This window comes from Aotus nancymaae, unplaced genomic scaffold, assembly GCF_030222135.1.
Source record: "Aotus nancymaae isolate 86718 unplaced genomic scaffold, 86718_ANA_hifiasm-v0.15.2.pri h1tg000028l, whole genome shotgun sequence".
Taxonomy (NCBI): Eukaryota; Metazoa; Chordata; class Mammalia; order Primates; family Aotidae; genus Aotus; species Aotus nancymaae.
The window spans coordinates 15282371-15294961 of NW_026988441.1; the positions used below are offsets into that span (position 1 = coordinate 15282371).

At 56.6% G+C, this 12591-nt stretch overlaps 1 protein-coding gene across 2 annotated transcripts in view; it reads right to left on the reverse strand.

Annotated features, from left to right (window-relative positions):
* The window catches only part of RYR1 (ryanodine receptor 1), a 152994-nt gene that overhangs the window by 59722 nt on the left and 80681 nt on the right, over window positions 1-12591 (reverse strand). Inside the window, exons 61-71 of one of the 2 annotated variants that reach the window (XM_064381345.1) lie at window positions 12484-12533; window positions 11963-12023; window positions 11614-11852; window positions 10107-10188; window positions 9031-9161; window positions 7581-7913; window positions 6034-6274; window positions 4569-4656; window positions 4375-4467; window positions 3310-3324; window positions 1446-1616 (exon numbers count right to left, since the gene is read on the reverse strand). In XM_064381345.1, coding sequence (XP_064237415.1) covers window positions 1446-1616; window positions 3310-3324; window positions 4375-4467; window positions 4569-4656; window positions 6034-6274; window positions 7581-7913; window positions 9031-9161; window positions 10107-10188; window positions 11614-11852; window positions 11963-12023; window positions 12484-12533 — 1504 coding nt within the window. The remainder of the gene's footprint in view (window positions 1-1445; window positions 1617-3309; window positions 3325-4374; window positions 4468-4568; window positions 4657-6033; window positions 6275-7580; window positions 7914-9030; window positions 9162-10106; window positions 10189-11613; window positions 11853-11962; window positions 12024-12483; window positions 12534-12591) is intronic. The other variant, XM_064381346.1, reaches the window with a different exon arrangement.

Below are 12591 nucleotides of genomic sequence, written 5' to 3' on the forward strand. Positions count from 1 at the left end.
CTTTCCTTCCAGGTCCAGCACCCCAGGAACTGAAGGGTTTTTTTCTGGGGGGGTCGGGAGGGTAGCTGAGAGAAACAAAAAGGAGGCAGAGGCTGACAGTGATCAGAAGGGGTCCTAGAGGGGCCAGAGGGTCACAGAGTCACCTTGAAGATACAGTATGGATTCAAGGGGGTTCGTGGGGGTCTGGGAGGAGGCAGAGGCTGACAAGAGGATATCATCAAAGGTCAAATATGGCCAAAGAGGGATGACTGGGGGTCAGAGTGGGGCAGGGAGTCTTTGAAGATCAGAAGGGGTCAGCAGATGTCATGGGGATCAGACAGGTCAACTGAGTCACTGGTTACATGGGAGCCAAAGAGGGGCATCAGCAGGGTAGGGGTTCACTGGGGTCCCAGAAGGGGGAGCCCTCCAGGACCAAAATGAGGGGTCCATGGGGCCCTGGAGGGCTCTGTGGGGTCCTGATGGGACTCAGCAGTCCTGCGAGGTGATTGAGGCCCTGAGGGAAGGGGTCCTGGTGGTACCAGGGAAGAAACTGGTGGACTTTAGGGGCCCAGGAGGTTATTAGGTTGTCAGGTGTTGGTATGGTCCTGGGGGAGGGCTATAGGGGTCTTGGGCCAGAATCCTTGGAGGCCCCCTTAGAGCCCCTGAAGCCGGAAAGGATCAGAGAGGAGGGAGATTGTCCTTGTCCCATACAAGGAGTAAGTGGGGACCTGGGAGGCCTCCTTGGCATCCCAGGGAGCTTAAGAGGTTCTAGGGCCAGGGTCTTTTGGTCTCCAGGATGCTTAAGACCTCAGAGGTTTGGGTGCAGTCCTGGGATGGGGTTTATGGATCGGGGGGAGTTACTCAGGGTCCCAGGGCCTCCCTGAGCAAAGTCCTTGTGAGAGTCCTTGGGGGCTTAGTTGGGTATCAACAGGGCCCTAGGGAGGCTTCAGCAGGGACCTGAAGGGAAGGGATGGTGAGCCAAGGGCTCAGTGGGGACCCAGATGTTCAGCCTTGCGGGGAGGGGAGGAGGGGTCATGAGGGGTCAGTAGGTTCCAAGGAGCTTGAGGGGGCCTTGGTGGAGGGTTCAGAGGAGTCTCGGGGGCTTATTTTCTTGGGGGACTCTCAGGGTCTCAGCAGGATTGGCATGGTCTGGATGGGGGACAGTGGGGTTCTGCAGTCCTCATGGGGGTCCCGGGGTTCTAGAGCTTTGCTAGGTTTCAGTGGGGTTTCATCGAGGGCCTTGGGTCTGTGGTGCCCTGGGAGTATCTTGAGCGGGGTCCTCAGGGCATCCCAGAGGGTCCAGTGTGTCCTCAGGGTCCCGGAAAAGAACTCAGTAGGGTATGAAGGGAAGGCTCCCAGGGACCCGGGGGGCTCAGTGGGATCCTGGTGGTCCCCTAGGGTTCCAGGGGCTCAGTGGGTGCCGGGCGGCATCCTGGAAGGTTCCGAGGACGGGGCTGGGCAGGCACCAGGGCGTAGCGGGTCTTGGCCAGCGTGATGAGGTCCTGGTCGGTGGGCGCACACATGTTCAGGCCGATGGGCAGCATCTTCTTCAGCGTGGCCACGATCAGTGATGTCTGCACAGAGTACCGGTCCCCCCGGCGCTTCTTCTTGGTGCGTTCCTGGTCCGAGCCGCCGGACTGTGGGGACACAGGGCTCAGCACCAGCCCAAGCCCTAGTCCCAAGCCTCAGCCCCAACCCACAGCCAGCGTCCACACCGCAGACTCCAGTCTGGATACCAGGCACTCCCCGGGCCACTGCTGAGGATACCTCCATTTCCACCCCAGACTTGCTGACCCTACACTTCGGACCTGCAGCCCTGACCGGAGAGCCTCCAGACCCAAGCCCACAACCCAAATCCCCAGTTCCTCATTTTTTTGTTGCTGTTTTGAGATGGTTTCGCTCTTGTTGCCCAGGCTGGAGTGCAATGGCTCAATCTCAGCTCACTGCAACCTCTGTCTCCCGGGTTCAAGCAATTCTCCTGCCTCAGCCTCCCGAGTAGCTGGGACTACAGGCATGCGCCACCACGCCTGGCTAAGTTTGCATTTTTAGTAGAGATGGGGTTTCTCCATGTTGGTCAGGCTGGTCTCGAAATTCCGACCTCAGGTGATCCACCCACCTCAGCCTCCCAAAGTGCTGGGATTACAGGTGTGAGCCACCGTGCCTGGCCTGTTCCTTGTTTTTTAAATAAACATTTATTTTTAGAGATGGTGTCTTGCTACGTTGCCCAGGCTGGACTTCGACTCCTGGGCTCAAGTGATCCCCCTGCTTCAGCCTCCCAAGTAGCTGGGGCTACAGGCATGTGCCACCATGCCTGCCTGGCTCCAATTTCTAACCCAAATCCATCCAGATTTTCCCCAGTTCTAGACCTGTCTCAACCTCTGGCAGTCCTCTTCTAGAATCCCCTGGAAACCCCAGCACAACCACCCCCGCTCGCCCAGCATGCGCAGACCCACACTTCACATCCCAAGACTGAGTTCTCAAGAATGAAACAAAGATGCAGGCCCACAAAGAGTTCAAGAGACAAGAGAGATTGCAAGAAAGACACTGAGAGACTGGAAAAGACGAGGAGACGGGAAGGCCGAAGATGCAAGAGACATCCAGAAAGATCTGGAAGCAGAGACACGGGGCACAGAGTCCCACAGCCGTGTTCTGGAGCCTTGGGTGCAGACCCGGGGCCAGAGCCACCCCGGTCATGCCAACAAGAAGCCCCGATGACAAGCTTTGGCCAGAGCCACAGCCACGCCGGCTGGCAACTTTAGCACGACCCCCATGCCAGGCACTGCTGCAGGCCACGCATGCTGCTTCTCTCCGAGTCCTCGCAGAGCCCCGGGTGGGGGCCCCTGGCTGGATGCCCTCAGAGGCTCAAAAGGATGACCTCTGACCAACGTCACACGGCTAACTACGAAGACAGGATTCTAACCCCAGTCCGGACAGTCCAGAGCCCAAGCCTTAAACCGCCGCACAGTGAGGGTGCTCCCCCTTCCCCAACCATGCGCCATTCCCCTCGACCTCAGCCATGATGCTTAGGTAAAAGCTGAGAGTTGCTTTTTTTTTCTTTCTTTTTTTTTTTTGGAACAAAAGTCCAAAAAAAAAAAAAAAAAACCCACAAAAAACAGAAAAGAAGTCAAATTGCCAAAAGCTGAGGGTTGGGATGGGAATGGATGGATGGGGAAGGTGGGGAGGGAAGGGAAGGAAGATGGGTAGGGGCTGGGAGCGGAGGACAGGGGTGGGGAACAGAAGCAGGGGTTTTCTGGGGGGGAGGGGGTGCAGAGGCTGGGGAAGGGAGCGTTAGCCAAGAGACATGCGGAAGGTCCCAGATGTGGGGCTGACCTGTACATCTCCAGCCTGCTTCACCGGACCGCAGACAGAGACAAGAAGGGTTACCCCAGCCCCGCAGAGAAGCCCAGGCCCAACTCCAAGTTGCCGGCACCCCACCTCCTCTGCCCACCCACCATGGATGCGCTACCTGGGCATTTCCAGGCCTTGGCTTTGGATGGGTCATTTTTTGGGACCCTGAGGAGGGCAGTTCTCAGAAGGAGAGGAGAGGAAAGCAGGAGGTGGGGTAAGGGGCAGAGGAAGAGGAAATGGAAGAGGGAGAAATGGGGAGGAGGAGGAGGAGGGAGATGGGAGGACAGAGAGACTCGGAGAAGAGGGAAATGGAGAGGAGGGAGATGGGAGGAGGGAGAAGATACAGGAGGAAGGAGATGGGGATGAGAGAAGAGGGAGAGGGGGAGGAGGAGGGAGATGGGAAGAGGGAGAAGATGGAGGAGGAAGGAGCTGGGGAGGAAGGGAGAGGGAGAGGTGGAGGAGGGAGATGGGAGGAGAGAGAAGATACAGGAGGAAGGAGGAGATGGGGATGAGAGGGGGAGGAGGAGGGAGACCGGAGGAAGGAGAAGATAGAGGAGGAGGAAGGAGTTGGGGAGGAAGGGAAGGGGAGGAGGGAGATGGGAGGAAGAAGAAGATACAGGAGGAAGGAGGAGCTGGGGAGGAAAGGAAGGGGAGGAGGGAGATGGGAGGAGGGAGAAGACAGAGGAGGAGGAAGGAGCTGGGGAGGAAGGGAGAGGGAGAGGTGGAGGAGGGAGATGGGAGGAGGGAGAGGTGGAGGAGGGAGATGGGAGGAGGGAGAGGTGGAGGAGGGAGATGGGAGGAGGGAGAGGTGGAGGAGGGAGATGGGAGGAGGGAGAGGTGGAGGAGGGAGAGGTAGAAGAGGGAGATGGGAGGAGGGAGATGGGAGGAGGGAGAAGATACAGAAGGAGGAAGGAGATGGGGAGGAGGGAGGGAGCAAGAGGGGCTGCTCTGGGGGCTGCAGGGAATGCGCCCAGGACAGGCTGGTTGGGTGAGGGCGAGCCAGGTAGGAAGCCCTAGAGGGTGCTCCTCCCAGAACCAAGCCCCTACCTTAGCCATTTTGCTCTTGTTGTCAGCAGTCAGGAAGGACATGTTGTTGATCTCGTTCTGTACCACAAAGTTCTGCTCCTCGCGCTTGAAGTTCTGTTGGGGAAAGCAGTGTTGGAGACAGGACAGGTGAAGGCAGGCGCCTGCGGGCTGCGGCTCCTCTGGCTGTGGGGCGGGCGGTCGGGGTGGGCGCTCACGTGGGACTTGGACCAGTAGATGAAGATCTCGCCCACCATCCTGAACAGCTCCTCCGCGCTGGGATTGGGCTCCGTCAGCCACTGTGCCCTGGGGTCAAGGGAGGGGGCTGGTGAGGGAGGGGTGGGAATCCCAGGGAAGGGGGCCACCCAGAGAGAGATCTTGGAGGAGGAGATGGGGACCAGGAGTCATCCAGTCAGAGGGATGGGGTTTTCTAGGGTCATCTGGCCATTCAGATGAACATTTACATTATTTTTGTTTTGTTTTGTTTGAGACCAAGGTTTGCTCTGTTGCCTGGAGGACTCGGGAGAGCAGTGGCGTGATCTCGGCTCACTGCAACCTCCGCCTCCCAGGTTCAAGCGATTCCCTCCCGGGTTCAAGCGATTCTCTGTCTCAGCCGCCCGAGTAGCTGGGATAACAGGCACCCACCACCATGCCTGGCTAATTTTTGTGTTTTTAGTAGAGATGGGGTTTCACCATGTTGGTAAGGCTGGTCTCAAACTCCTGATCTCAGATGATCTGCCCACCTCAGCCTCCCAATGTGCTGGGATTACGGGTGTGAGCCACCATGCCCGGCCTATAGGTCTTTCATGGTGTATTGTTATGTTAAAAAAACAAAAATGAAAACACAGCCAGGTGCGGTGGCTCACCTCTGTAATCCCAACACTTTGGGAGGCTGAGGTGGGAGGATTGTTTGATCCCAGGAATTCGAGACCAACCTGGGCAACAGAGTGAGACTCCATAAAAATAGAAAAATTAGCCGAGCTTGTTGGTGTGAGCATGTAATCCCAGCTATTCTGGGGCTGAGGCAGGAGACTGCTTGAGCCCGGGAGTCGAATCTGCAGTGAGCTGCGATCATGCCACTGCGCTCCAGCCTGGGCAACAGAGCTCAAGAAAAGAAAAAGCAAACTGTTCCTTACAGTGTTGTGCATAGTGACAAAGAAATCGACACGATCTAAGTGTCCAGCATTAGGAGAATGATAGAGAAACATCACAATGGCCGGGCGTGGTGGCTCACGCCTGTAATCCCAGTACTTTAGGAGGCCGAGGCGTCAGGAGTTCGAGACCAGCCTGGCCAACATGGTGAAACTCTGTTTCTACTAAAAATACAAAAATTTGCCAGTTGCGGTGGTGGGCACCGTAATCTCAGCTACTCGGGAGGCTGAGGCAGGAGAATCGCTTGAACCTGGGAGGTGGAGGTTGCAATGAGCCCAGGTTGTGCCACTGCACTCCAGCCTGGGCGATAGAGCGAGGCTTCATCTCAAAAGACAAACAAACAAGTGGGCTGGGAGCCTTTGGGCCAATGTGGTCAAAGCCGGAAGAAACCAGGAGGGAGGGTCTGAAGGTTGGTGGGGCCGGAGCACTGGAAGATGCTTCTAGCCAGTCAGGAAGCAGGGTCAGATGTGGCTGGAGGACTCGGGAGGGAGGTCGGGGCGGAGGGCGTGGGGACAGCGGGGTGCCACTGACCTGTTGTTGTCCACGTAGCGGATGAGCAGCGGATACAGGGCATACAGGTCCCGGCAGAGCACGGAGAACTCGTCCCGCACCAGCAGCTCGCCCTCCTCGGCCTCGGCCTTGGCCTCCAGGCGCAGCTGCTCCTCCTCGGCCACCACCTTACCGGCCCTCTTGCGCAGCCGCCCGATGGTGGGGATGAAGTGGGACTGCAGGAGCTCCGGCCGTGCGCGGCTCACGATGGGCTGTGCGAACACTGCAGGGGTGCGGCGGGCTCCGATGCCACCTCAGCCTCTGACACAGGCCCTGACCTCCCTTCCCAGCCCATGACTCCCAAACAGCTCCAACCCAGCCGCTGACTCTGACCTTGGACATAACCCTTGACCTGAACCTACGACCCTATCCTGTGACCCCAGCCTGGCACAAATCTCTGACCTCTGACCCTCAACAACTGAAGCCTCACCTGTCACCTCACCACTGCCCCTCCCCTTTTTTATTTTTGAGATGGCGTTTTGATTTTGTCACCAAGGCTGAAGTGCGATGGCACGATCTCAGCTCACTGCAACAACCTCTGCCTCCCTGGTTCAAGCGATTCTCCTGCCCCAGCAAATATTATATTTGCATTTTTAATAGAGATGGGGTTTCACCATGTCGGCCAGGCTGGTGTCAAACTCCTGACCTCAAGAGATCTGCCCACCTCAGCCTCCCAAAGTGCTGGGATTACAGATGTGAGCCACCGCCCCTGGCCTGTTACCTCACCCTTAGCCAGCATGACCCCGGACCCCAACATTTAACCTCTGACCTGGCCCATACCCAAACTCTTACCTCACTATGTAATTTCGGGCTACGATTCCAAGGTCGTGAATGGGCTTCTTACACCAGCCTCTGACCCCTGACCCTGGCCTCTGATCCCAGCCGCTGATTTCTAGCTTGACCCTGATCCACAACCTGTTTCCTTACACAAAACTTTTTTGTTTTTAGTAATAGAGACCGGGTTTCACCATGTTGCCAGGCTGGTCTTGAACTCCTGGTCTCAAGGGACCCACCCGCCTTGGCCTCTCAAAGTGCTGGGATTACACGTGTGAGCCATTGTGCCTGACTCTGACGAGAAACTTATGAATCTGGAAACCTAACGCTTTGAGGACCCCTCCCTCCCTCCCTGCCTCACTTCCTTCGTTTGTTTGGTCTGTTTGTTTTGAGAGAGGGTCTCACTCTGTCCCCCAGGCTGGAGTGTACAGCGTGTAGTGGTGTAATCACAGCTCACTGCACCTTCCAACTCCTGGGCTCAAGCGATCTCCTGCCTCAGCCTCCCAGGTAGCTGGGGGGACTATAGGCGTGTGCCACCACACCTGGCTAACTTTAAAAAAGTTTTTTTTAAAGAGATGGGGTCGTGCTGTGTTACCTAGGCAGGTCTCAAATGGCGTGTCTCAACTGATCCAAAGTGCTGGTGTTACACTTGTGAGCCACTGTGCCCAGCTGACCCCGAAAAAACCTACACTCTGACTCCTCCCAACTCCCAGGCCGCTGGCCCACCCCTCAGAGGCCCAGTGCCCCCGACCCACCAGCCAGCCGCTTCATCCAGGAGGCCTCATCGATACCCAGGTTGTTGACGATGATTCTCAGGATATTCCCCAGCAGGGAGTTGAGGTGGTCAGAGGTGACAGCTGTGCAGGGTGGGGGGGCGCCGGCGGGCAGGGCGGGAGGGGGTGCCTCGGGCCCGCGCTCCCACCAGCGAGGCAGGTAGCTGCACAGCATGGGCAGTGTGATCTCGATGACATGCGGCATCTCTGTGTAGCGGGCCCCTGACTCGGCCAGCCCCCCGATGTCTGCCATGAGCCGCTCCAGCACCGGGATGTCAGGACACATCTCCTCCACGCTGTTGGGGAGCCCCAGGACTGGAGTGCAGGGAGGGGGGCAAGGAATGTCAAGCCGTCACCCCCAGACCTCAGTGCTCTGGCCCCCCAAAATACATCAGACACCATTAAAATGCCACCCCCTAAACCAGTGCCCCAAACCCTATTCCTCCCATCTCATCCTCCAACCCAACCACCTCTCCCAACCCCTCACACTGACACTCAGTGGCTCCTGCAAACAGTTTGCACCCCCAAGCCTGTCTGCTCCCTAAAATCTCACCCCTAGAAAACTTCCCTCCTAAAATCCCCCACATCCAAGCCCATTCCCCTCACCCCTGCTGTACAGCATACTCCAAAAGAAACCTTTTCCAACCCCACCCTGTCGCCTGGCCTTGTCTCTGAATCCCACACCCGCTTCAGCCCCTTGAAACAGACAGTGCATCACTGGCTCCCCCGCTGACTCTGAGCCAGGTGCCATTCTGGGAGCTCAGCTGACCAAGAAGACAAACTTCCTGCCCTGGAGCATATATTCCCCCAAGGTTCACGCCTCATTCTAGCCTCTGGACCCAGAACTCAGGGGATTTTTGTCTGTTTGTCTGTTCACTGCTGAACCTCAGGTGCCTAGGACAGCGCCTCATACATAGTAAGTGCTCGATACATATTTGCCGAATAAATGAGTGAACCTATGCCTTCCCTCAATCCTCTCACACTCAAATACCCCTCACCCTATGTCTCCAAGCTTGATGATGCCCTCAGATGCCACCATCACTAAAATAAATCCCATAGCTCCAAATTTCATGGACAGGGTTTTGCTATGTTGCCCAGGTTGGTCTTGAACTCCTGGACTCAAGCAACCCTCCTACCTCAGCCTCCCAGAGTGCTGGGATTAGAGGGTGACCCACTGCGCCTGGACACCAAGTGCTGCTTTTCTTAACCTTTATCAATAGATTCTCTTTTATAAAATCAAATTGATCTGATTCTCATGTAACTGCCTTGAAATGCCCCCAAACCATAAACTCTGGGGCTCCTGAACGTGTGGCACTCCCAACCTGGGGAAGCCGCAGCTGCTCACAGCCCAGCCCAGCCACACTACCCCCAAATCAGGCTCTCCCCGAGCCAGCCGGACCCCCCGGCACTGCTCCAGCCCCACACAGCTTACTGGCCCGCTCCCGAGGAGACTTGGTCGTGTACACGGAGCAGGCGTTGTATTCATTCAGCTGCGGCTCCAGGAACGCCACCGGCATGGCTGCTGCCAGACGGGCCAGGCACTCCCCGAGGGCGGGCCGAAGCCTGGAAGAGGGGGCTGTGTTTAGCTGCCACGTGTCCCCCTCTTTGGGGTCCTGGGTCCCAGCCCCATCTCCACAGAAACAGCCCCTCCCAGAACCCTTTGGAGCAGAGCTGCCAACGCCCATGTGTGTCACTTGTTTTGTTTTTTAAATAAGGTCTCGCCCTGTCACTCAGGCTGGAGTGCAGTGGGCTGATCTGGGCTGACTGCAACCTCAAATTCCTGGGCTCAACCGATCCTCCCACCTCAGCCTCCCAAGTAGCTGGGATTACAGGCACATGCCACACCATGCCTAGCTAGTTAAAAAAGTCATTTTTGTAGAGACCACATATCAAATTCCTGAGGTCAAGCGATCCTCCGAACTCAGCCTCAGGAGTAGCTGGATTTACAGGTGCCAGCGCCACCACACCACACACAGCTCATTAAAGATTTTTTTTTTTTTTTTTTGTAGAGATGGAGTCTCACTATGTTGCCCAGGCTGGTCTCAAACTCCTGAGCTCAAGTGGTACTCCTGCCTCAGCCTCCCAAAGTGCTCACAGGTGTGGGCCACCGCACACCGTGGGTGTCACTTGTTGAAATCTGAATAACTTCAGTGCTGGTGGATACAGCCTCAGCCCAGGAGAGGTCACGTGGCCACTGACAGGGGCCCTCCCCAGGGCCCCCCAGTGTTGCGTGGCTCCTATGTACCGGCCCCCGTGTCTGCACGTCCCCTTCTTCCCCAGCGAGGCCCGCAAGCACCTGCTTCCCAGCCCCAGACCCGGCGGCTCTACCTCTGTGGCTGGCCTGTCCCTGAGCGCCCTCACGCGGCCGCCCCGGGGAACTGCGGCTGCCGCCGAGTGCGGGAAGATTGTGAATATCCACCCTACTTCTCAGCCACCCCATCTTTTACCCCTGCTCCCTCCCTTTCCCTCCAGCCCCACCCACCCCAAACGATGGCTCTCTCTCCTTACTTTTCCACATAAGTGTTCTTGGTGGTTCCCAGGGAGTAGATACTGCATAGCGTTCGGTAGCAAGAAACCTGGACGTCATCCACTGAGGGAGATGGGGGGTGAGGCTGTGGGATGCGCCCACAAAACGACCCCTCCCCACCCCACCTCCCTTGTCTCCAAACAGGCCTGTGCAGTGGGTAAGAGCAAGCAGCTGTACAGCCAGCCTGCCATTTACAGTCTTATGACTTGAGCAAGTTACCAACTCCCAGGCTCAGTTTCCCTACCTATGAGACAGGGATAATTACAGTACCTTCCTCACGGGGTGGTTGTGAGGATGGAGTGAGTTACTACTTGGAAAGCCACTAGAACGGGGAACACAGTAGGCACTCGATAAAGGCTAGATGCTGTTTCTTCCTTGGGGAGGAGTGACCCTCTATAATGAAAGTCAGGGGCACTTCCTCTAGGAAAATGTAAATAGACCTGCAATATTGCTTCAATTTTAGGCTATCGTTTTCATTGTATTTAATATGTATACATTTTTAGGCTGGGTGCGGCTGCTCATGCCTGTAATCCCAGCACTTCGGGAGGCTGAGGTGAGCGGATCACCTGAGGAGCAGGAGTTTGAGACCAGCCTAGCCATCATGGTGAAACACCATCTCTACTAAAAATATAAAAATTAGTTGAGTGTGGTAGCGGATGCCTGTAATCCCAGCTACTCAGGCATCTGAGGCAGGAGAATCACTTGAACACGGGAGGCGGAGGTTGCAGTGAGCCAAGATCAAACCACTGCATTCCAGCCTGGGTGACAGAGTGAGATTGTCTTAAAAAAAATTTTTTTTAAAAAAATATATATTTAGAGATGGGGTCTCGCTATGTTGCCCAGGCTGGTCTCAAATTCCTGGTCTCAAGTGATTTGCCTGCCTAGGCCTCCCAAACTGCTGGGATTCCAGGTGTGAGTTACGATGCCTGGCCAAGTACTATTTTTCTTAACATTTATCAATAGATTCTCTTTTTTAAAATCAAGGACCCTATTTTATTATTTATCTATTTATGATAGAGACAGAATCTTGCTCTGTTGCCCAGGCTGGAGTGCAGTGGTATGATCACAGCTCACTGCAGCCTCCAAGTCTTGGACTCAAGCAATCCTCCCTCATCAGCCTCCCCAGTAGCTGGAATTACAGGCATGTACCTCCATGCCTGCCTAATCTTCATTTTTTTTTAGTAGAGATGGGGTCTTGCTATGTTGCCTAGGCTGGTCTCGAACTCGGGAGCTCAAGCAGTCCTCCTGCCTCAGCCTCCCAAAGTGCTGGGGTTACGGCCGTGGGTTGCTGCGCCAGTCCAGTTAGGGTGTTTTGTTAGAGCTGCTGAGCTCACGTCCTCATTAACTCATTTGCCACCTGCCTGCATGCTTTGCCTACAGCAAGAAATCCACACACTCAAACACCCAGCGACTCTCACAGGCACCCGGGACGGGTGGTGGTGGCCACACTGACTCCCCGCAACCTGCCCTTGGGTCAGGCGCCCTTACGGATGACGTCATCTCCGAACTGGTGCTGGGCGATGTGCTGGAAGAGGGTGGTGAGGACGGGCAGCAGCGCCACGGTGGTGTAGGTGAGGTTCTGGCCCACGCCCTTCACCTGGGTGCGCGCCTGTGACACCTTGCCCAGCCGCAGGTTCTCCACCATCTTCTCGATGTCCTCCGAGGCACTCTCGAAGAAGGAGCGGAGGCCGGCCTTCACGATCTCAGGACCTGACTTCATCACCGTCCTAGGGGGGCGGCGGGGACACCACTCTGGAATCGGAGAGTCTGGGAGACCAGGGGTTGGGGTGGGGCCCGATGAGGGTGAGAGTGGGTGCTGCCACCCACGGCCCTCTACCTGGCATCCAGGGAGCGGGCCAGGATGTGAAGACAGTTGACCACAGCTGGGGCGTCCGTCCCTGGGGGAGGAAGATGGGCCGGGGGGAAGCCATGAATAAGAGGACAGAGAACAGTGCCTCCCTCTACATCCAACCCCCACCCCTTTCTTCCTGAGCTGCCCGCTGGCTGCACTGGAATGCCACTGCACCCCCACCCCTGCCTGGACTCCTCCAGCACCTCCCAATTCCCCTCCTCCCTGTCCCCCAACCACTCTCCTGCCCTTCATCCAGCCCAGCCCTGACCCTACTGGGCTGTCCTTGTCTGGAGATGGGTCTATCTCTCCCACTGGCCTAGGAGCTCCAGGAGGGCAGGCCCAGGGCGTCTCAGTCACTGCCCTGCCCCTGGGATACCCTGTCCACATCTCTGGGTCCAGAGGAAGGACACAACAAAGATTGTTCAAATTAAGGCAGAACTGGGAGCTGTTTCTTCAGGGTGGGGAAGAGAGATTAGGGAGAGGACCCAGGGAGAGGAGCGACTTACCAAAGAGAGAGACTCGGTGGCGGACAAGAGCAGCAAGTTTGCAGAAGAGGCTGAAGAAAGAGAAAGGGACAGAAGGCAGGCGAAACAGGGAGTGAGGAGGCCAAGGAG